Consider the following 25313-nt stretch of genomic DNA (forward strand, 5'->3'; position numbering starts at 1 on the left):
GGGCAAAAAAATCTGCAGCAGTGATCTGATGGGTGAATTTAACCATTTCAATCATCTGTCATTCACAGCGTGGACATGAGTAACCAGAGGGTTTCAAAAACCGATTGATTTGAAATAATCTGGCGACTAAAGCAGAAAAAAGAAATACTGCGAGAGTGTAGACTCTTAGTGATTCCACTACTCAGAGACCCAAATGTGTGTTTTTTTTTATTCTTTAAAATTGTCTAAAACTAGAAATTCACAGATTTCTTAATTGCCAAGGTATTAATCTATAAATATATCATTAGTTGAAATACATCTATGCTAAAGGCCGTACAAGGTTCAGATGCAACATGATTTTTGGATTTATTTTCTTCTGTGTTTTTTTTTTTTAACTTTGTATAGAACCATGTTGTGTTTTAGTTTGACCATGATTCATTGTGGGATGCAGAAGGAAATCAGGACACAATGAAATATAGGAGTGTGATGCAACCAAGGACAGACCGAGACAACCAAAAACTTGCTGTAAATTCACATTTCCAGCACGTCATTCTCGAACAGTGGGAACCTTGAGATGTTTCATTATGAACTAACATCCTTTGGGATTCAAAGAGACTGATTAAAGGGCCCATGCCAAAACTGAAATCGTGGAAGTTGTTCAAAGCTTGTGCAATGTGTTACTTTTTTGACTTCATGTAAAGATGCTAAACTTTTGAAAACATCTGCCAAATTTACTGGGATATGTCACTAACAACTGGGGGGGGACTAACAGAAGGACAACACGAACAAAAGATGACATCAAAAGAATAGAACATATACAGTACATACCAACATGCGAAAATGAATTCAAACTCAGCAAAACAGTTTTTCCTTTGTATGAGGGCCAAGTGCTATCACTTTCAAGCTGTTACTTCTAACTGAAACAATAATTGGTTTAAAGCCACTGTGTATGTAGATATGTTGACTTTGTATTAAAGAAATGTTGTCTGAAAAGTCTGATTTTATTGTCTTTTTCCTTACATCTCTTGATATGTGTTTATTTTGGGCAAAATGACTTCTAATAATGTTTAAAGAATATGCAATCTCAAGCTGACATGAGAGCAACTGTAAAATGGAGACTATGTAAGTTATTGTCATGTTTTTTTTAAAGAATACATTTAAAATCCCCAAAATTCTGTTTTTCTAACTCTAACCACATAGCTTGCATTTCTAACCATGACATAGTTTTATTGCCTAAATTAAACCAGGAAGGGAACAAAAGTGTCTCAGTAAAGTGTCGTTAGCTGAAGGTAACTCAAAATTATATTGAAGTTACCCTTTATTGTTTGAAAGTACTACGTGGAACCACCACTTAAAGTTCCCCTGCTGCCTCCTTAGAAGGGATTTGTGGCTCATTAAAGAATGGCTCTGATGTAGAAATGCTAATAAGAATCATATTTCCTTCTTGCTGCTTTTGGTGGCTGTATTGCATGGGATGCTATTGAGCCCCACTCTAAGATCTAGGCAAATTACTTATATGGTTGTTTCAGTCAAAGACTTGTATAAGACTTGTGATGAACTGGTAACCTTGCCAGGATGTACTCTGCCAATTGCCTTTTAGCTACTGGGATAGGCTCCAGCTGCCTTAACCCTACATGGGAATAAACGGGTAAAGGAAATGATTGAATGGAGGGACTTGTACATGGACTGTCTACCGCTTAAGACTCCAAACATCTTTGGATGCTGTTAAAATAGTATATTAAATCCTATTTTTGCTTAAAAATAGAATAATCACAAAATTAATTTTTGCATAGATATGCTCAACAAGCCTAGGCACATTGCACATGCTCCACAACTGACTGCACACAGAAGAACAAGATAGAAAGTCAGTTGGAAAGAAGAAGAAAATGACAAGACCATGAATATCTAATAAAAATACACATATGAATAAAAGAAACATGTACTTTTTTAATGGTCCTGAATTGGATTACATACTTTTCAATGTTCATTTATATTATTTCAGGGCATTTTCATTTTGGAATGTCACATTTATTTATTTATTTATTTATTTATTTATTTATTTATTTATTTCAGGATTCTTTATCATTGAATGTCACAATAATTTCAGGGTAATTTTCTAATGTTATGTTCATTTACCAGCTCTTCCTCTTTCCAATTTTTATATGCACATGAGGAGGTGTAGTTGTAGAGTCAGCAATTGCAGCACCCTTCTGACAGAGGTGACTACTCCATTACTGAGCTACTACAGACATGCATGTTCACACTTATGGTTAATTTTAGAATCCCTGTTACGCTAACATTAATGTCTCTGGATCGTTTAAGGTAACAGTCCTTACTTCTTTGATACCATGCTTCTTCAACATGAGTGTATATATTTAACAATAATAAAACATTCTTGGTCTCAAAGTTTTACATATTTGTGCAATTTTCCAATAAACTGGGTTTATATTAGCTGCAAGTCATTTTATTCTGTTATCATTTACATTTTACACAGGAAACCAACTTTGAAATAAAAAATCCCCATCAGGTAAAATGAAAATATGTTAAGTTCTTTAGCTACAATATTTCAGTCGCATCAGCACTTACTTTGTTCATCACTCAACAGATTGAAAGATGCTTTGGAAAATATATCTGTGCCACAGGAAAAGTGGTGAAAGAAACAGATGGTGCATCCTTTTATTGATAGATGGCTTGATTAGCTCCTTCCTATATTTATCCAGCAGCCTCTTAGTAAACATATCCTGTTGTGTCCTTAAGCCCCACTTCAAGCTTGATAAATGCCACTCTGAGAGGTTGATACTGGTGAAGAGGCAAACCCTCACCTGGTGGTATTTGCTCTCTCATCTGTTGTCAGGAGAGACTCTTCAGTTATCTGCTAACCTTAAAGTAAAATGTCGACGATGTGTTGGTGGCGATGCCAAACAAGTTTTCTTGTTGTTTTACACTACACCCCACTTACTTAAGCTTGATATTTTTTATGATGCCAGGGATGCAGTGAAGTTTACCATTGACATTGATAATAAATGTCTAATTCATCTTTTTTTAAGCATTGAACACCTTATGTATGTTGATTCCTGCCTAATGTGCCTATAGTGTGTAGTTTGTTTTAAAATAAATGGTTCCCACTCACCTTTAGTGCAGGAATTATAAATGAGTAAATTGTTCATTCCTTCCTCACTTTAATTATAGTCCTGTTATAGACCATAAACCAAAGCAATATCTATGCCTTTTTCAAAGTATATGTAGGCTAGTAGTTATTGAGTATGAAGGATGAAATTAGAAGCTATTTATAGGACCTGTTTAACTTATTTCTAGGTCGCGTTTCCCGCTTAATCTATGTTTTTTCTGATGTACCATTATTTTTAGCGATTATATCAGTGGTACCTCAAAGGAGCTAAAAAGTAAAAAAGTGGGACTATACATCATAACATATTGCTTTGACTGTATAGCCATAACTGGACAATATACTGTTGAGAGCTCCCTCATATTTACACCTGGTTTGATTTACATGTAGATGATGATGTGCCAGTGCAAACCAGACCGTCACCTCACAGTGCAACCAATGAAAACGTTCTGCGGAGTCTCAAAGAGACTATCATTCTTTTAAAGGGTAATATTTGCAGAATGACGCCCTATTTCAATGATGTTACTAACTGTCTGTTCAGAAAGATGTTTCAGTCCATTCTGTTCTAATAGTGGCGAGCCAGCAGACAGAGTGTGAGGGTAGGCGAGGAAGTGAATTAGGGCGGCGATTATGCAGTGATTCAGACAGCAGCTCATTAGGACCCAGCTAAGCAAGCAATCAACGAATCGATGTGACAGTGGATCCAAAAGCCACAGAAATTTGTAATAAATGGCAAAGCGATAAATTGGATTATCCACAGCCCCGTGGCCAAGCTCCTTCTGTTGCAAATGACAAATCAATCCAATCATGCCACGAAAAAAAAAAAGTCAAAGAACCAGAAAAAGGGACCTTGTGTTGCACCGGCTGGGGAGGTTATCCATCTGAGAGATGTGTCTTGTTAAGAGTGTAGTTTTCCAGAGGTCATTTCTGTACGATATTCAGGGCTCTAAAATATTCATGACAGACCATTAGATGTTTATGACTGCCATTTATAAGAGGAGATTTACTGACATTTGAACTGCAGCCAGAACCATAAAGGTGTCAGAGGGCTACTATGCCACATCCCTACTGATTCACCACGAAGGAAGCAGCTCTGCTTTGATGATGTACATGAGCAGCCAAGGATCACCGATAAATTAAATGTTGAGACAGGAGGATTTCTTCTTACTTTTTACATCACTTAAATTGTATTCTAAGCGCACGTGACGGATCTGGTCCATAAACCTGCAAAATCATTGTGACTGAATGTCACTACACATAACTGGAGTACAGGATAAAGACACAATGAAGAAAATGAGAGGATAGATATTTTATCTACAGTAACACTGTTCAAATATGTTACTGTTCTGCAAGTGAAAATCAAAAAAAGATGTGTTTAATTTCACCTTCAGTATTGCCTCTCCGGTAAAGAAGAAAAAACAGCTGTTAAAGAACTTTGCTGCCATCTGCAGGACATTGTTTGGCTTTTAATTGTCATGGTGACAACACTATTTCCATTCAATTAATTCAGAGATTAACATAGATGATCTATTGAAGTGCCATGCCATCTCCAGAGATTCTTCCTTTCTCTATGGTAATCACACCATTATGAGGTTTTGTTAGTGATGCTGTGTAGCAGCCCCGCACAAACATCAGGAAAGTGTATTTAGACAAATACTCACAGCTTTGACAATGTTAAATGAAATGTCTTTGCACTGTCACATTATTTATTAACTAAAATGCGAAAAGCCCCCGCTGTGAACTCTGTGTTCAAGCATCTGTCAACAGTAAACAGTGGCATTTCAAAACTGTGCTGTGACATGACTCTTGTGCTTATGGCCAGTTATTTCCTGTAATCCGTCTTGTGTTCTCTGGTTCCTTTCTACCGTCTCTGTGTGCAGCCAGAGCTCTACCACTGAGAGATTGCTGCTATTAAAAACAGGCTTCTGCTCAAAAGGAAAAGACGGGCCACTCACTCCAGTCTATCCCTCTATTATGTTGCTCCTTCTTCTGTTGTATCCCCCGAACATCCACCATCCCTGTTTCTGTAGTACACTACTGTTACTTCTTATTTTACCTTGTTTATATTTACCATTTTTGGTTTAGGGTAACACAGACGGCATGCTGACATCATGACGAAGCAGTTATGGTTTTAGCATTTTACCAAATAGCTGTCAGTTTGGACTTTGTTGTTATTGTCATCACTCTCTACAAAGCCAGACCAATTATTGCTAAAAAAAAAAAACAAAAAAAAAAAAACAACCAAAAAGCCTTGCAGGCTGTTGGCTCTGTTTAGCTTCACAAGAGAATGAAATTCAAACAAAGTCTAAATGCTTGGCTCATGGCTACTCAGTATGTTTCAGCATGGTTCATGCCTTCTTTCTCCTCTGATCCTCTAACTGAGCTCATAAGTTTTTTCATAATGTCCAAATTTCAAGGGCAGTGGGACCTTATTTCTGTAGCATTCTGTAACATTAACAGATATAATCAGCTATAATTAGGCTGAAGGTTTTTAACAGGTCTAATTTAAAATTTTGAAAAAAAAAATGTTGCACACAAGGTAATATTCCCTCTAATGTTAGTCTCTGGAATCAGTCTCACATGAGATGTTTGATGTAGTTAATCCGGTTGAAATTATGTTTAGCTCAGTGGCTGACAAGAGAACACATATCTCTTGTTGTGATTTTTTTTTCCTCTATCTATGCCCATACAAGGACAAGGAATGTCACTGTAAGACCTACTGTTATGTAATGGCTTGGCTCTGATGAGAGAGTTTATGTTTTACAAGAGCTGTAAACTCAAGCAGAAAAGCCTTTGAAATGTGCCTTGTGGTGAGAAAGAACAATTCTTCTATGGCTGTTTTTTAAAAGCTCATTTGGACTTTGGTCTCAAATGTCATGTGAATCACCAGTTCATTAACAGCATAAGCTCGGTACAGTAGAGATAATGTTTCCATAATGGGAAACAGCATAGGAATGATGGCTGCAAATAAAATCCTACAACGCTATCTGTTCTGTTGCGCTCTCAAGTGAATTTAACAGGAATGATTGAGGATATATGAAACCATCTGCAGAAGAACTGTTAAAGCCTCCTTGCAGACATGTCCATTTGAACACAATAATATCACATTCCAGCACAGTGAGAAGCTCAGAAATAGAGTTTAGGCTGAAATATGATGATAGTGTGTTATAATTCTAACTGAATCAACACGGACAGGGCCCGCTAATAGAGTTCAATCTCTCCTTCTCGTGAAAACGTGCTCTGAATTTTGCATGATGCACACTCAGCAATCTCCAGCTTGACGATGCAAGAATGAAGTCCAATAAAACATTGCCACTACTTGCTGCTACATCCACTTAACTTTACCATGAAGAAAATAGCCGATCTGCCTATGTGTCCTTTCTGATGCCATTTTGGCTTTAGAAGATCTCTGAATATGCTGCTGCTAATGCTACAAGAGATGCTAATATCAGTCAAGTAATTCTGAAATTAACTTTTAAAATGTTATTGAAAAAAGATGTGAAATAGGTATGTTTGCAATAAATAGATCAAACCACATTGTCTGCTAATTATTGACAAAATTTGTTGGAGTAGGCTACATTACAAACACTACATTTCAGAGTCAGTAATGCATGTTTTTACTCTAATATTAAATTATAAACATTAATTCTTTTTTCTGGAGAAAGAAGTTTTATGTGACATATTTAGGCAACGCTGTGCAGTGCAGTTACAGGGAAACAGCACAGAGGTGGAGTGGTTTACACTGTCTCACTACACAGCAGGTTTCAGCCTGCTGGGTTCAAACCTGGATCTTTTCCAGGGTGCATAAATTCCACACCTATTGCACATGCTGTGGTGAGTTCTAGCACTGCAGCTTTCTTCTCCAGTTAAAAAACATGCAGTTGGCAATTCCAAACTGGCCATAGTGCATGCTTGTCTGACTCATTGTGCTACTTTTGTGGTGACTGGTGACAGTTGGCCTGAAGGCTGATGTCAAACTGGCTCCAGCCTCTCAAAACCACATGAAATTGCAATTAGATTGGCAAGATAAATAGTCCTAAACAGCTATATGACCTGACCACATAGTTGATTTAATAAAAATGGGAGCAAATATAAATTATATTGAATTCAGATACAATTAGTATGAATATTCAAAGTGTCTGTGTTTACTAAGACAAGGCTCCAGCAGGATGAATCACTCATCTCGCCTTAAGTAATTGACCACCTCTGTTCCAACACGCCCTTACAGACAGATGAGACATTTTTTTTAAAACTGTTTTTCAAGTTGTGGTTATGTCTACAAAACACGTCAGTTGCAACATTTTCAGGTATTTTTCAGGGAATCTATTGTCAGATATGTGCTGTCGACGTGTTCGAGTTTTTCCTGTGAAAAAACTGTTTTCTCATGTCTGCACAGCATCCATGGAGACAGGCTGAGTTCAGTGAGTTTTTAGCAGTTTAGCTGCTTTTTATCTCTCTCACTACACAGCTACTTACAGTAAAATCAAAACAACAAGCTTGTGGCTCAAATCATTTGATCGATGCATGGAAGCTGTTAAATATACTTTATAAAAAAACGGACTTGGTTTATGCTTTGAGTTTTTGTCTGCATGTGTTTATATGGGCTTTATCCAAAAATAAAGCATGATTCATTCTCCAAAATGCTTTGAACGGGCCCATTTATCATTTTCTAGCTTCAACGGAACAGTTTTAAATACAGCCTTTTGTTGTTTAAAGGCACAAATTGAGATAAAATCCCTTTTTTATCAAGTGGCCATGAGTTAATGGCTCTCAAGTTAATAAATAAAAGATTTTGGAAATACAAAGAAGATCTATCACTTAATATCCACATTTGTATTAGAGTTTATTAAATAAATAAAAAAAATTAAATTGATGGATAGACAATGAACACTAATAAGACAGATTGCATATGTGAATGAAAATCAGTTTACTCTTAATTCTGCATTTTGTTGAGTGCTTTCTTGTTTAAGAAATCAAGATGTTCCAGTACACTGTGAGTAATATTTAGTAACAATACTTATTATGCAGAGAATACTGACTAATAAAGTTACACATCATCTAAATATTAAATGGTTTAACAACTTCAGAGAAGATAAGAGGATGCTTTAACCTTACTGTGTTGTCAACACAGCTGTATATTAATGAAACAAGCATTGGATTTTGCACAAATCTTTTATGTACCTTGTCCAAAAAGTTTAGCAGAAATATTGGTCTGTTTTTTAACACTGGTGACGGGGCCCAGCCCACCCCCTGTTGATGATAACTGGATGGATGGAAGTGTGGTAGCAAATGTCATTGTGGAAGTGGATCATTATAAGGAAATCTGTTTTTGTGTAATGATAATTTACACACTCGTGTTTTCAGTGAACTAAAATATATATTTATTACTAAACATTTTTGTGAGAGTGGACATGGTGCTCTAAATGCAGCTTATTGGCATGGTTAGTGTTAAAAGCCACTCACATAACACAGTTGGCAGCATTATTGTTTAATTCAGTGCAAATTATGCCACCAGGTCTCTAAACACATAACACATTCTATCAAAGTGCCTTTCTCTGCCTTTAAAAGCAATTTATGTGTAATTTGAATGTAAATACATGAACAGTAATGCATTAATAATGGAAAGCACAATTTTCATGTTCATCGATGGATCGGTAGAAGATCCAATGAAAGATAAATTATGAAAGCAGCTCGTTTAAAACCATTTTAAAGAAAGAGTGTGAGTGTGAATGGTCGTTTGTTTCTGTAAAATAGAATAAAAATACATATTAATAAATAAATAAAAGAATCTGAGTCAAATAAATCCAACCAGGTGCACTAATGACAGGAAGTAGAAAACAGAACACACAAGGGAAAACCTGCAAAATAAAATAATAAAAACAGAACTAAACATGACAAAACCATAAAAACCTAAACAAAAAACTCAGATCAGGTGTAAATACTAAAGCTCATTGCATTCAGGAACGTAATTAATGTAGATGAAAAGCCACTGTCACTAAATTTACACAGGCATAGTTTATCCACGTGATGTTGAGTTTGCATGACATTTTTCAAGTGCCCAGGGAATAATCCTAATTGTAGTAAAACAACCTTTTGTTCCAGTTGGCACTGCCAGTAATGACATAATAAAGACAACTCCAATCTGGCAAACAGGGTGTTTTCAATATTAAATATGGTTACATCAATGGAATAAAAGGGCTGTAACAACAAAAATGAATAAGTGATTTTTTTCATGTACCTTCAGCTTTTACTAATAATCTGATTCTAGATAATTATCACATTTGAAAATAGAATAGAATAGAAATACTTTATTAATGCCTTTGGAGAGTCCTCAGGGAAATTTGGGTAATGAATGAATAAATAAATAAATAATAAATAAATATTAATAAATGAACAACAAAGTAATGATATGTATCCTTATGCCGTCTTGCTTTGTGTGAAGCAACTGGACATTCCATAAAAGTGATAATAATGGGAATTCTGCACATATATCTTGTTAATGCTCTACGATGGACTGGTGACCTCTCCAGGGTGTACTTGCCTCTTGCCTATTGGTTGTTGGGATACGCTCCAGACTCCCAGTGACACTTAATTGGACTAAGCAGAATGGATATTGGATGGCTGGGTGGATGGACATTTTGGTAATGTAAACTGTGTGTATGCACAAAGTGTGTTTGTGTCATGTAAAATTAACACACAGCAGGCAGGCAGTATATGGGTAAAGTAGGACATGAGATACAGGGAAAGGGGAAGAAAATGTCTCAGGTTTGAAGAACAGTGTTTGGAGAGATGAAACACTAAGTGCCAGTCTCCCTAATATGATCAGGCTTGATTGTGCATAATGTAAGGGAAATCACTCCAAATCTGTTTGAGGAGGTTAGTTTGAGCACAGAATAACTAAATTTAACCTTCTGGAGGCTACAGAGACAAAGTGTTTTTGAGCAGGTAAGCAAATGGAGCACAGGGAGCAGAAGGGGTGATTTAAATGCAACTATGCAGAATGATAGGGACTGCTGCATGCAAACTTCATTGAAAAGTAAATGGGGGTTTCACACTGCTCTGTAGCGGAACAATGGGTCCAATATTCAGCTTACAATGACAAAGACAACGTAATGAAGTCAGTGTGATGAGATCACAGTGGGTTAGACTGCAAATGACAAGAGTTAATTCAACCTGTCTCCAATGAGTTGCTCTTAATTCTTGACGTTTTCTTTTTTCTTCGTCACTTGTATAGATGGAGAGTGTACTTCTTCAATCTATTTGTGTTGAGAATATTAACTTCTTATGCAAAGAAGTAGATGGATTTGTTTTATTATCTTTGTAGAAAGTTGTGACCAGATAACGTGAAATAAAGGTTGGTGAAGAGGTCATGAAGACCACACAAAAGAACAGCAAACCAATTAAAAGTTTGTTCAAAATGCACACTTGTTTTTTCTACAGGTATTGTCCTATCCTTCTCTTCTCTCTACAGTCTTGTGAGGAGATTTATTGCTTGGATGATAAAGTGGTACATCTACCAAATAGTCAATTCATGTGATGTGTTGGGAGGGGAATCTGAAGCTGTTGTGCTTGCTTGATCTTTCTGCTCATGCTCATATATTCAGTAAGTTTGGTTAGCGGTTTTTGGCTTAACTTAAAGACTGAAGTCCTTAAACATTGTGTGTAAACACTTCAATAAAATATTATTTTGGAGTCACAAGTTGAAAAATTTCAGTCTAAGTTTTGAGTTACAGCTTTGTCACTGCAGTGGTTTATGGTCTGTAGTTTAAGGTCAGTCAGACATGTTTCAATACACCTTATGTGAAAGTCCAGGACGACTTTTGGTTATGATTTTTTCCACAAATTCATATTTCCTGAAAACATCAGTTTCTACAATCTCCCTACATATGGATTGTGACTTGTAATATTGACCAGTTCTCTAATGTTTTTCTAGACCTTGAAATTTCCAGTCATCTGTTGAGTTCCCTGTTTTATAGAGCTTTACAAATCTATTCAGTTCAGCTTTATTTGTATAGTGCCAATTGACAAAGTCATTTTAAGCCACTTTTAAATATACAATCAAGTTTAATCCAGTTGAAACAAATCCATTCTATGTTCCATACTAGTGCAATTTATTTATTAATATTATGCTCATATGAGCTAATTTATAAAAAGAAATAATAAAAAATCCCCTGCTAAGGAAGCTGAGGCTGCAGTTTACAATGGCTAAGGACAATCTTAGAGTTTAGATGGATTTTCAGTCTATCACAGGCTACAGAGAAACTATTTAGAATCATCATATGACTTAAAATGCATGTCTCCTCACCTGCTGGTTGAGAACACGTTGCTGCATCAGCTTTGCCAACAAAAGCACTTTCAATTTAGAAAGCTTTATAATACAGCTAATTTAGCTAAAGGACACAAAATCCCAAACTGTAGTTTTAGCAAGCAGAACACTGATGTTAAATTGTTTTAAATTTATCTTGCAGTTATCTTTCTTTTTTTTCTTTTTCTTTTTTTTTTTTTTGGTCCTAGTTCAAGCCTGGAACCAGCAGGAAGTATATTGGAAGCAAAGGGAAATCAACTCTCCTGAGATTAGATTCCAGGTCAGATACTGTGTAAACAGTGACCCTGAGAGTGTTAACTCCACAACATTTTCTCACGCCTAACTCTAATGGATCAACTAAATTTTCTTACTAGATTTTCAAGCAGTAGTTTACACCATGTATCTGTTAATGTACAAATAAAGAATTGCATTATTTTTTATTTTAGTTAGTTGTTTTGTAAAAAGTGAACATGTTAAAAGAATTAAAAAAAATAAACATGAAGTGATTATGGTTTATTTACAGTGGAGAAAGGGGTAGACTTAGACAAGCTTGTCTGTCTTACAACTCCTTATTATTACTGTTTGTCTTGTTTTTTTATTTTGTTTGGTTTAATTGTTTTTTCTTTCAGTGTCTTTTTTCCCTGTTTCTCATAACATATTAAAACTAAAGCATCCATTTACTCCCTCTGTCTGGAGCGATTTTATCCTTTTCTTGGTTGCTATAGTTACAAGTCTGGTGCCAGTTATGTCACCTGCAAAGACATTTTCATACACCATCATAGCATCTGTTTCAGGCATCAAGAAACTTCTATTAAGGTCTGCCAGACTATTTACTGCATGTTTTTAAAAAATCCACTAAAGGAGTTTGATATAATGTGATGCCATGAGCAGACCTAACTTAAAGTTTTAGATAGCTTAATTTTTCACCCAAAAACTAAAATATGAAGTTACTATTATCAGAGTTACGTAAATCCCTATAAATACCAGCTCTGGGGGTGAAAAGAGCAAAAAGCAGAGAAGATACAACATTAAATTTAGACAAATTAGTTTTCCAAACACACTCACAAAACCACAAACCATATGTCATCTGGTAAACTGTGTAAACTGAAGAAAAGCTGTGTCTGTTCTGCTAGTCGCTACAACATGCTGCTTTACTCACAAATTTTAATAATTTTTTTGTGTAAAAATTGCAGTTATTCAGACATCCACCATTTCACACATTATCTCAGTTCCTTTAATCTACCACACAGAGAATAGAGGAAGGGATGTCAAGCTAGACTTTAGCTCAGTAAAATTAATGCATTAACTGTGTTGAACTCCAGTACTTCATTATCTGTATGTTATATGAAAACAGCAAGTTAAAAAAAAAAAAACGTTTATTAAAGTATAACACTTTTGGAATATTGTACATGACTTAAAAAAGCATGAGAAAGAGGGAAGCTTGTGTTTTCATCTAAAAATGAATTTGTAATGCTTATGAAAGCTCTACACCAGGGGTGCTCAAGTCCAATCCTCAAGAGCTACTATCCTGCAGCTTTTAGATGCATCCCTTCTCCAACATACATAAATCAAATGGCTGAATTCCATCATGCACAAGCCAATTCAGCTATGCAGAGGCCTGGTAACGAGCCATTCATTAGATTCAGTTGTGTTGGATAAGGAATGTGTCTAAAATTTGCAGGATATTAGCTCTCGAGGACTGGACTTGGGCACCCCTGCTCTACACCATGCACTGAATTATTTTTGTGGCAGCTTGCTTGCGAACATGAAGTTGCAAAGCATGCAATGTTTTTTATAAATTCCTGGATATAGGCCACGTAAGCCAACACATTGGTGTATACTGTCCCAGTTACTGGCATTGACATATTGGTCTTACTTTACTGTAAGAACTGATAGAGAAGAATTTGATCTCGACTTCTCATTCAGATCCAACCCCACAATTGCAGCACCGATAATATGCAATAATATTGTTTAATGTGTTGTGATTACGCATTACCGGTTGTTAATCTAAAACTGAAGTGATATATAATTTCTCACTTCTAACTCTAAACATGAGGTCAAAACAACAACGATGCAATGGACCACATTTGCTGCTAAACTATCATAAAGCAAGTTTTACCGGTTGTTAAACCTACTGCCTTTGTTCTCAAATCTGATTTTAGAATTGATCATCTGCATTATTTACAGTTAGTCAAATCATATCTGTAATTTGCAGAGACTGCTGTAACTACAGTGTCAGCGTTAGAACAATATAATTTTCAGTGTAGCTTTTCCTGCAGTATGTTACTACTTTACATTTATAGAATCGTCCCTGAAAGTGCAAGGAGACAATATATCTCAGTTTCTTTCTATTTTACATAAGTCTTCCTCTGCTTCCTGCTAATGGCAGCAATGATGCTTGTCAGTGTTGAAGGGGCGGTTTTGAGCTAGTTTTATGGTCTTGTTCTGAGTGACACATAAAATGTTGATTTCAGTGTCCAGAGAGAGTATTGGGTAGTGAAATAGCAATGACACATGACTGGTAATAGCATTTGGAGCTATTGGTGTACAGCTATATTGGAGGTTTGCATGCAGCATAAGAGAAAGTAGTCACCTAATACTGGTGTTAAGTAATCTGCTTTCTAAAATCAGATGTAAAAACAGAATTTAAATGGGGAAAGTATTATAAAATAAAACAGAAAGGGCACATAAAACAAATAGAGTCAAGTACACAACAATAAATCGTACAGCAAACAGAAAATATGGGATTTTAATTGTCTAAACAAACTCTGAACTTTTTACTGTTTGGAGACTCTTATGTTTACCCAATTTTTGATAAGACACAGATGGTGTCGTTCTATATTCACTGCATGCTTTACTCCCACACTCTTATCAGGGAAAATAGCAGAGGATGCTGGTGTCATACCAGTCAAACTGTGAGCCTTCAGCTTTATTTTTAACTGTACCAAATACATTGGGCTTGTGACTAAATGAGGAATTTTATTACTATGACAATAACTTTAGTGCAACTATATTTAATTCAGTCTTGTTAAACTTTGCAGGTAGAAAATAGATGATAATTGTATTATCCTGTACTATAGGGAGAGCATCCCTATGCATCCTAGGCAGCTGCCTACATGCATGTTTTTCCACTGACATACAGTTGTCATGAGACAAGCTCCAGACAGCATTCTGTAAGGTCATCCTTACTTTCATTAGAATTTTACACACTCTCTTTGGTTCTTTTGGATTCTTGCCCATGTCTGCTTGCATATTTGGTGCAAAATACTCAGGGCATTTCCTAATAGAGCCTGCTTATCTTCCCCATTACATACACACACGCAAAAAGAAAATAAATGGGAATTTAAACCCTAACATGAAGGGTATGCTATTTCGTCTCATTGCACCCCTTCACTAATGTTCATTCCCTTGCCTAAAAGATGATGTAGTGTCTTCAAAGAGCCCTTCCCCTTTGTTTTCCGGGGAGGAGTGAGCTAAGCAAAGGGAAGCATGACCAGAAGGGGAAAGATGCATATCTGAGCAGCCGTAGCAAAGAAACCAGATGTTACTTGCACTTTTCTTTGTCATCAGATGGGACTCTGTATTTAAAATCTTCTCCACCTCTTCCTGTGGTTGTTGCCTGTGTTGGTATAAATGATCATGCAAACACAGAGATGGTTTGGGGAAAGTAGTTAATTTATTCACTTGAGATTCAGCCTGATCCTTGAGAGCACTTCGGTGGTGGTAAGAGAAATCTTAATTACTTAGTAAATGTAGTTTTGTTGAAAATGTTTGTTTACGTTGTTTTTACGTCTGTGTAAAACAGTAGAAGACCTCTGGCAAAAACAGAAATTAAAAAAATGCAGTCTTTTGCAGTGATAATAGACCTCCTTTTCCTTTCTGCATTAAAGTTTAAAATTATGTATTTGAAGTATTTTTTCTATCTTTCTGATTTATCAGAATACCTTTTTATATTCTGTCCTCTGCAGTTTAGTTTAGTTTTGCTTCTGCCACTTATCAGCTGTAAACCTCTTCAACAACTGCAAACATTAATAGTAAATATTAGCATATACAGCATAATTTGTTTAACATTTTGAAAAGTTATTGTTTAAAATGTGTTTGTTTAAGTCAAATGATGATTAAATAAATTTTTTTTTTAAGTTGAAAAGGTTATTTTTAAGCTATTCTTGCTTTCATTACTAATGTTTTGTGATTAGACTTCTATGTTATAAGTTTTTGACTAGTAATTGATTTTTTTTATCCACAAAGTTATATAAACCTGGGCATGGTACCTTGCCCATTACATTTTATTGATTCTGGATATTATTTTGCACACTATTTTGTTTTCATGCCAAACACACATGATGTTTTTGTGGTTTCCCATGAGTTTTAATGAGTAATTAGAAAACCCTTTTACCTTCTTAGTGGCACCAAATATGATGTCATAAATTGACTGGGGATCCTAAAAGCCACATTTGACTAATGGCCCTTTAAAAACCATCTTCTCGTGTCATCATTTACTAAGAGGATCTGATAGTTGTTCTCAAAGAAGCAAAATGTTTGTCTTGATTTGTAGATCTGGCTGAGATCTTTGAGTCATAATTCATGGGAGTTGGGAATCATGTATTTACAAAATAATTATTTTAACAATGAAAAATACAATACACATATGTGCATCAGAAGGAATTCAGGGATTTTCATTTCGTGTCTATTTGATGTTCATCAGACCAGGTTGCCATGGCTGCATTGCTCAGCTTCACATGCTTGATGTAGCACATAAACTTGTCAAGTACTCTGCAGCTTTGTAGTTCAGGGGAAGAGAAGAGCTTTGATTGTTCAGTTAAACCATAAAAGTACAAATCAGAGGTCTGGTTTTAGTATCCTTTATGAGTTTGCCATCAGCATGACTTAGGTTAGGTTTTAATAACAAAACAACTTGGTTAGTGAAAAGTTTGGTAAAAAAAATACAGTCCATCTGTTAAAGAAAAAGTTCTCCAAAAGGTGAAATATGTGATGAAGTTGGACTTCCAGCAGGATCATTTGCCTTAGAAACATTGACCCATCTGTGGCTGAGAAGCATTGAGATTATTCTTTCCTTGGTTTATATTAGATTTCTAAAACAGCAACATTTTAACTGGCTGCAACACCAGGTCATACAATTCCTTTAAATCTAATCATTATTTTCAGATTTTTAAAAACAGGTATAGAGAAGGCCTGTCTTATGTATGAAGGCAGTTCATTCCACAGCTGAGGTGCTGCCATTGCAAAGGCCCATTTCCCGCTTAGCTTCCGGCTAGTCCTGGGCACACTCAGGCGACCTGAGAGCCCAAGTCGGTGTATAGGGAGGGAGGAGCTCAGAGGGGTACAACAGGGCAACAACCATTCAAACACTTTAAAGCAAATAAAAGCAATTTAAAATGGATCCTGAAGTGCACAAGCAGCCAGTAAAGAGAAGATGAAAAGTGATGTGCTCATACCTACGTGCGCAAGTTAAAAGACATGCAGCTGCATTTTGTACAAACTGCAGTCGAGAAATAAAGGACTGATTCACCCCAAAATAAAGTGCATTACATTAATCCAGCTGGGTGGTTACAAAGTCATGGATAACTGCTGTCGTGCTAGAAAGTGCTTAATTTTGGCCATCTGCCTCAGGCAAAAGAAACTGGACCTAACAACTTTAGCTCACATGGTTTGATTTCAGACTTCCCCTGACTACATGCTGAAGTGTCCTTGGGCATGATGCTGAACCCCACATTGCCTCCCGAAGTGTCTGTCGGGGTTTGAATGTGCGTGATAGGAACAAGCAGTAAAGAACAGAAAGTATAGAAGTATAGAAAACTGCTGCTGCTTTTCAGCTCAGGTTTCTGCAGTGGTTGCTTCCAATAATCGGTGTGGTCCATTGTCCTTTGTTTCGTTTTCAAGTAAGCAAACTAAACAATGGCTCACAGGAAAGTACATTGATTGGTGACAGATATTTCCATAGCATTAACATGACAACATTTCTGGACATTGAAATTCATGTTATCTAAACAATTGTTTCTCATTTTCATCAACATGCAAAGCTATTTCAATTTTACTTGTACAATACACTATCAGCACACTGCATTTGATTGTTTTTAAGTACACATACCCTTAATACTCTAGCATTTGCTTGAAGCAACCTTTTTTTCTTTCCTCCTTGTCCTTAAGTTTCATCTTGTTTTGTAAATGTTCTGCTTATAACACAAACAATATGTTTGCCTTGAACACAAAAAACATGATAAAAAGAGACATATCCTTATTATAAGTTCAAATGGCCATCCACATCAAGAACTATAAATGTTGTTGTAATTGTTTAAATGTCATTGTATAGGTTTGTTTAAATCAAATTTATTTATGGAAGACATACTAATAGACTTTTTAGACTCTCTTTATATTCTTAATTCTAATTTGAGCATGTTACTTATATTCACGGGATGCCACAAAACTAATAATTTTTATTAGTGATATAATTTTAATACCATATTTGATTTCACTAGGGGATTCAGCATAAGATCCAAAATGGTAGTTACAACAATGAAACACCATATTGTGTATGTGCTTTATTGTATTAGACCACTAGGGACAATATGGAAGACTAATTATGGTCTGAAGCATGTATTTCCTGTTAGTGACTCTGTCATTACCACTCTCAGAGCGACATTTCCTGCCAGGATATGCCAGCTCTCTGTCTCTATTTCAGCGAAGGCAGTGTGTCATTCTGTCCATCTCTGTCTGCATGATGTATTATGTGTGGGTGTTACTTACTGTACAGGCTGCATCTGAGCTGTCACATATCTCTGTGCAGTTTATTCTGAAATCTTATAAAATGTTCTCATTTTGCTCTTTTTTTAAAGACGATTTCAGTTAAGAATAAGAAAAACAAACTACAAAAAATATGATATATGATATGATATGATATGATATAATATGATATGATATGATTATTGTTGTATATAACAGGATGGCATTAAGAATGTTAATCAAATAAACACATAAACACACATAAATAAACACTAGTTTACCAGAATTGCCCTTGGTTTTTTTCCCAGCATACTAAGATAGACTACATCACTGCCACACTTGGCTTTAAATTGGAGTAAACATGTGTCTAAAATGGATGGGTGAATATGATCCCATAAATGAGTTATCACATAACATTTCCTGCACTTATTGGAAGAGGTACCATATGCCTCAACTAAAATGCATCACAAATCAGTCCAGCTCAACATTATCTTCATCTGTTCCTCAAGTTCATTTAATTTGTGTCATGATTCATTATGCACTTTAATCATATCTGTTCTAAACTTTGTTAAAACCTAAACTTCAGAAAAACAGTGTTAAATTCACCTTTTTTTCATCTTTTTAGGTGTTAAATGGAGAAATGAGAGCTCTTTCACTGGTATTGTCTGAGTGATCTGAAACTACAGTGAAACCAGTTGATCACTATGAATGACACCAACAACAGCACCCCAATATGCTATTCCAACACCAGCACTCCATTTAAGTATGACCCAAACATGGGTAAAGTCCACTACTCGGCCACCTTCACCACTTTGGGTCTCACCTCAAATCTCATCGCCTTTATTGTTCTTATCAAATCCTGCCAGCGAGTACAAAGCCGCTCACGCTCTTTCTTCCTCATCTTCCTGGGCGGCCTGGTTGTTACTGACTTCATGGGTCTTCTGGTTACAGGCACTGTTGTGGTTTCCTTCTACATTACACGTGTTGATTGGAGTCAGAAGGACCCCACTTGCCATTTCTGCAACTTTATGGGTATGTCTATGGTGTTCTATGGACTGTGTCCACTGCTGCTCAGTGCCACGATGGCCGTGGAGCGCTTCATTGGCATCAACCATCCATTTGCACGTTCCACCAGCATGTCCAAAGGACGGACCGTTTCCATGGTGTTGATGGTGTGGTTTGTTGCTGGCTGCATATCACTGCTACCCCTAACAGGCTTTGGTAGCTATCACATTCAGACGCCCGGCTCCTGGTGCTTCCTTAACGTCAGCCCAGAGAGGAATGATGTGGCCTTCTCCCTGCTCTTCTCCCTGGTTGGACTGATTAGCATCACTGTGTCATTTCTGCTGAACACAGTGAGTGTGGTGACTCTGATTAAGGTGTGCTGTGGGCCGGACAGGATCCAGCGGCGCCGAGACCATGAAGTGGAAATGATGGTGCAGCTTATCCTGATCATGCTCATCGCAACTATCTGCTGGTGCCCCCTTTTGGTGAGTTCATTTAATTTTAATATGTTAACGCTGTCTGGGTTTGTATATAATATCTTTAATTCTTTTTTATAGTTTCTATTTTGGAACATATTGAGGAAACAATGATTCCTCTGATAGAAAGAGGAAGGTTTTCAAGAATCGGTACAACTCATTACTATTGTATAAATCTGGCTTTTAGCACTGTTGTGTTATGACACCTTGTTTCTCAAGGTAGATTTAGTTAATACATCCTATTACCTAAGAAGTAAAAAATAATCTTTTCAACAGATGGCTTTCGCCGTTAAAAGAAAAAAAAAGAAAACTCTTTGTAACTTTTCCCAAATACATTCATTGTGTGGGACAAAATTTGGCTTGCTACTGATTCTCTTACAACTTGCTGAAAAAACTGACATCATTTTGCAGAATAAACAGGAGTCTGGTCTTTTTAAACTCATACTGGCCACCACAGAAAAGACTCTGACCTGGTTTCAACCTGCAAAAGAGTATGCGAGTCTTGTTCACATCCAGATGTGGTCTATGACAGCGTGTTTTGTGTTGATAAGAATGTGTGTGCCTTCTTCTGTTTTAGACTAATAAGAAACATTTGGCACTCAGTCCTATTTTCTCTTACATACCATATCTCAACATTCTTTTAAAATCCTTTTATCTTTTTGTTTTAACCAGTTTACTGTCTCTACTCATGACAGCTCCTCACCCCGACCTGAGCTGCCCAGGTTTTTCCAGCCTTTGTTGTTCTTTCCTTTTTCTTTTAATGAGGCATCTCAAGAGCCTGAGATCCTTTTTTCTGCTTCCTGGTGTAAGCCTCATTTATTCTTAATGATGCCGTTTTTTTTTTTTCTTCTTAACAAGCTCATCTGAGAGCCTTCTGGTCTTTTCCTCCATTAAAGATCCCTTTTGTGCCCAATTTGAAATGGCACATTTCAGCAATTGAGTATGAATTTTAAAAAAGAAAGTTAATACGTACCATTACAACTAGGTTTTACATTGATATTCTAGTGGATCTGATACTAAACTATTTATCTAACCTTTCTTTATAGCCTTCATGACCACCAAGAGGCACTAACTGTGCACATCTGATTTAGGAATAATAAGGATTAAAGTCCCTGACTGGAAATGATATTATTCTCTGTCTAACCTTAGCTGTGTAACACCCTGAACAGATTTATATTCTGAGGAGTGCTGTGACATTTCCTGCACATGATGACAAGATTTTGTTCTACATACGAATGGCCACCTTCAACCAGATATTTGACCCCTGGATTTACATCATGTTTCAAGTGTCCCGACTAAGGCGAGTAAAGACTGAAGCAAATATCAAGATGCTGTAAAAAATAATTCACAGCTCACAATGTTATTAATAATCCTCATTATAATTCAGCTTTGGGCTGTAGTTGGCCAGCTACATCAGCATGTCAGAGTCATCTGCTAATGAAACCTATATAGACTCATTTTAACATTGCAGTTTCATGAATGCCAAACAATTACCCATAAACTTAGAGTATTACTGAGCGCATGCTTGATAGTGCATTTTGTTTTTCATCTTGGTTTGCTGCTTACACCTCAGCCCATTTTACTTTTTAATAGCTATTTCATTTAAAACGTTTGAGCGCCTGTCCACGCTTGTGTGATATTTTATTTCCTTAAACTAACACGGATGGCTTCTAATCCAAACCCCGAAAGCTTATCAATTTGTGGGTTTAAGTTTCACCAGGTTACTTAAATATTTCTTTTGAGCAGAGCTGCAGCAGTCATTTCCTACAGAGGTTGAACATCAAGATGGAAATAGAAAAAAAAAAAAACACCAAGAAAGGTTTAAAATAAGGTCTATCTAAAAAAAATCTCATCTTTAAATAGCCTAAAGGAGTCAACATCCTAAGCAACGTTGAATGAGTTTCTCAGGAAGTGTTAACTGAAGATGTTATATTTTTCAGATATGTTATAAAACTATAAACAGTAATGACTCAGAAATTATTTGTTACCTGCCTAATTATTTGCTAAATATTTTTTACCCTCTCTGAAAACAATACCAACAAGCCATTAAAGGTACAGTGTGTAGGATGACATTTTGTGGCTTAAGTTGCAGCAGAGTGAGTATCAATAGAGTCATTCTTCCCTTTCAATCCTGAAGAACTAAAACTACGGTGGCTGTGATAAATGATAGTCCTACTCCAAAGCCAGGATGTACCCTGTGTCTTCTGGACTTTAATGGTAATATAGCAGTGCAGCATGAAAGCCAAAGCATCTTTGAAAAAAAATGACTCATTCTAAGGTGGCGAAAGCATGACTCTACACTAATTACAGTATGTAACACTAATAACTCTAAATAATAAGAACATATTTTTAAAAATGTTATTACATTTCTTCCAAGACCCCATAAATTTGCTGGAACTAAGACAACAAGATTTTTATTGTTGTCCATCGTTTAATTGCTTAAGTTGTGGAGTGTTCATTTTACACTGTTGATGTGAAACAGCTGACATGCAGACATGTTTTTTTCTCGTCCTGTTATGTTATGATACATGTAGTTCCTGGTGATTCCACCTGTTTGACTGGTTGTGAAAAACAACTTTCAGTGTCGGTTTGCGTCTTTTCAATCTCTTGTTTTGCATGATATTGTTTGCCAAAAACAAAAGAAAGGAAGTGTCCTCATAAACATTTACTTAAGTTGTCTCAGCAGACCATATCTTCTCTCTGCAAGTTTTGTTGTATGTGTATTTCATTTTTCGGATTCCACCCTGTCGTGTCTCCTGACGCTGTCTCATGCTTTCATAGACTGTTGTTCTTTATAGACAGCTCACTCAGCTGCTCCACCTCTGACTTCTTGAAAATGTCAAACACCCTAGACATTTAGTCAGGCACTGGAATGTTGCCAGTAGCCTCCATCGTTAAAGCAGTCCTTCAGAGTAATTCATGATAGCCAATCAAACTGCCAGTTTTTCTCAGATCTAGGCATTTTGTCTGCAATCATTGTCATGGACAATGATTTCAACTGCCGTTGTACTTTTCTACTTCAAGCCAACTTTTTAACTAAATACATTCCTATCTATGGCTGTTATTTAGAGTACATGCTTAATGTTACAATTATGAAAAATATTAGGTGTACCTGTTACAAAATACATAAAATACATGGTTTGACAGTTACAAAAATCTACACCGGTACAGTTGGGTTTTTTTTAAAAGTGTATAATTACAAGATTTGCATGTTACAATTTTTAACCAAATGATTCAGATCATGTCGAAGTTTTCCTCACTTGGATAAAATAAGAGAAAGAAGTTTGATTTCTAACACCAGCTGAACGTTGAGCAGTAGCTATAGCAACATTGAGCTAATTTGTCATTCTGAAAGGAGCTTGTTAGCCGGGTTTGCCCCCACAGGAGATGTTATAATATAGTTACACCTCGCAAAAAATGCTGCAGCTTATCTAAAGCAGGAGGTATAATTGTGTTATTGTAGCCCTTACCTCAGGAGGGCAATGGCAAACTTAACCATTCACTGAGTGGACTTAACAAATGGTGATTGTTCATGCGCTTTTGCAATATTAACCAAACATATAATTTTCTGTGGTTTTATTATTTTTATTTCATCTCTCAAATGTTACAATTATTAGCCTGTTTTAATTTATTTCTACTCTGACTTAATTTTATTAATGATCTCCTTGTTCATCCACCCCTCCTCTCCATTTCTTCTCTGTTTTTGCCCTTTTCTCTGCCTTCCTCTGTTTATTTTATCCCTCTACAAATCTCCCTACAAACAGGTCTTTATTGCGCAAACTGCTCTGTCCGGAAGTCGCCTCCAGGTCAAATATCTTGTCCTATGGATACGCTTTGCCACCTGTAACCAGATCCTAGACCCATGGGTTTACATCCTATTTCGCAGGTCTGTTTTGAAAAGAGTGTACCCTCGCTTCAACTTGTCCGAGAGCTCCGTCATGACCTTGTATCCATCAATTCGAGATACTGTCCGCAGATTCACACAAGCTTCCCTTGGGAGCACCTTGAGCTCAGATGGCATGGGAGAGACAGAGAAACCAAATGTAACACCCCTATCTACTTCAAAGCCACCACCTCCTTCTCCATGAGTTGCCAATGTATCAGCATCACATTAGTCATAGAATTTCCACTGTTTAATGACATGTCAGCTATGATGTGGATAAGTTGGAAAGCTATGCAAACAATATGATAGTGCTTCATTTTGTTGTGTTATGAAGTGTTGATACAGTATTTCAGATAGGACAGCATTTAATTAGTTACAAGGATCGAACCTGTGATGCATCAACAAAAAAAGTATCCTGTCAACCAGACAGAGCTAGCACTTATGTCAGCCAGAGCACATTTAATACTAAGTGTGTTGCTTCCTCTATATGTGCTGTTCCTTTGAGTTCTTTTCTGACATTTGAATGTTAAATATCAAGTTATATTAGAGAAGAGCAGATTGTTTTAGTGAGATGGTTAAAACTGCTGAGAACTTGCAACCCAGATGAATGTTACTGTATTTTTGTGAAACCCTTGAATGTTTGTGATTTTCAAGAGCATCAAGCTCTGATTATTGCCTTATTATTTTATGATGTATAAGAAAATTTGTATAAAATGTATCCAAGAGAAGATCATGGACCCGCAGCACATTAGATATAATCTATATACTCATGTTTGCTAGCACTACTGCTGTTATTCCTTAGAAAAAAAATTATACATATATATCTTTATATATATATATATTTCTCTTGTATTGTGCTGTATGAAATATTGTTACTGCTGTGTCCATATGGTTTAAACTCCAATCAATAATCACTTCCATACTACTGCTCTTGTGTAACTGTTGAAGCACTTTTGTATTATTTACCCTTGTTCTCAGAAAGTGATCTTTGGGCTTTTAACACTGAAATGCACGTGCATTGTTTCTGTGAATGGAAAGTGACAATTGAAAGTTATTTCCCAGAAATGAGGTTAGGGAGTGTGATTAATTGTAAGTGGTTGTGGTTTCATTTGTAAGTAAAAGTAAGTTTGAATGTATATGTATGTACAATTTGTAATCTGGGTTGATGCTTTAAAAATAGATTAAGCTGTTGATTAAGTTTTTCAGTTAAATAAATGATCAGCTTAAACATTCATATATTCCAATATGTGAGAGTTTATTTACACTTTCTAAAACATATGATTGGTGCTGTATATTTTTCACAGAAAGGTTCCAGTTTGTTCCCAGAGACAGTTTGCGAGGAAAGAGACCTTCCTATAGGTAAGCAAGAAACCATGACTCTCCCTTCTTTGGACAACACAACACAACAAGCAATGCACTGAAGCTCAGAACAGTGACATAATGACTGCAAAACACTGGTGTAGGAGATCTACTTTCACTCTTTGAAACAAATTGCTTCTCTGTCTTTCCATTAAACCTGACAAAAATGTAATGGGTTATGATATGCTTTTCTAATAGGAGTAAGTATGAAGATTTTTTTATTCCAACGAAAACAATGCTAAATTCCAAGGGAGCAGTTTTCATGCACGGAAACTCAGGGTGCAACCATGCAGGAAATCTTTTGGTCTTTCTGTCTTTAGTCATGTGTAGTTAAGTGTTGGGTTCCTGTTTGGCAGCAATTATGTTGTAGAGCAGGGTCATTTAGTTAGGTATGTTAGTGAGCTATAAGCTCCGTGGTATTTATTCCAAGATGAGTAAATG

The 25313-nt window shown here is 36.2% G+C and overlaps 1 protein-coding gene across 2 annotated transcripts; it reads left to right on the forward strand.

The window, feature by feature from the left end:
• The first annotated feature begins 14936 nt into the window (after positions 1 to 14936).
• On the forward strand, positions 14937 to 24745 carry tbxa2r (thromboxane A2 receptor). 2 transcript variants are annotated; one of them, XM_042007153.1, is made up of 4 exons: positions 14937 to 15131; positions 18775 to 19639; positions 20800 to 20930; positions 23395 to 23514. In XM_042007153.1, the coding sequence occupies exons 2-4, from the start codon at positions 18854 to 18856 to the stop codon at positions 23486 to 23488; spliced, it is 1011 nt and encodes a 336-aa protein (XP_041863087.1). In that variant the 5' UTR covers positions 14937 to 15131; positions 18775 to 18853; the 3' UTR covers positions 23489 to 23514. The 2 variants fall into 2 exon arrangements, with proteins under 2 accessions (XP_041863087.1, XP_041863086.1); XM_042007152.1 differs by lacking the exon at positions 20800 to 20930 and having other exon boundaries at positions 23395 to 24745.
• Positions 24746 to 25313: the final 568 nt, after the last annotated feature.

The sequence above is a fragment of the Melanotaenia boesemani genome, chromosome 14, assembly GCF_017639745.1.
Source record: "Melanotaenia boesemani isolate fMelBoe1 chromosome 14, fMelBoe1.pri, whole genome shotgun sequence".
In the NCBI taxonomy this organism is placed as follows: domain Eukaryota; kingdom Metazoa; phylum Chordata; class Actinopteri; order Atheriniformes; family Melanotaeniidae; genus Melanotaenia; species Melanotaenia boesemani.

Bases quoted from the DNA above. Each gene is read 5' to 3' on its own strand.
- tbxa2r (XM_042007152.1), top strand. From the start codon at position 18,854: ATGAATGACACCAACAACAGCACCCCAATATGCTATTCCAACACCAGC. The intron at 19,640-23,394 runs GTGAGTTCATTT...CCCTACAAACAG, and splicing joins TCTGCTGGTGCCCCCTTTTG to GTCTTTATTGCGCAAACTGC.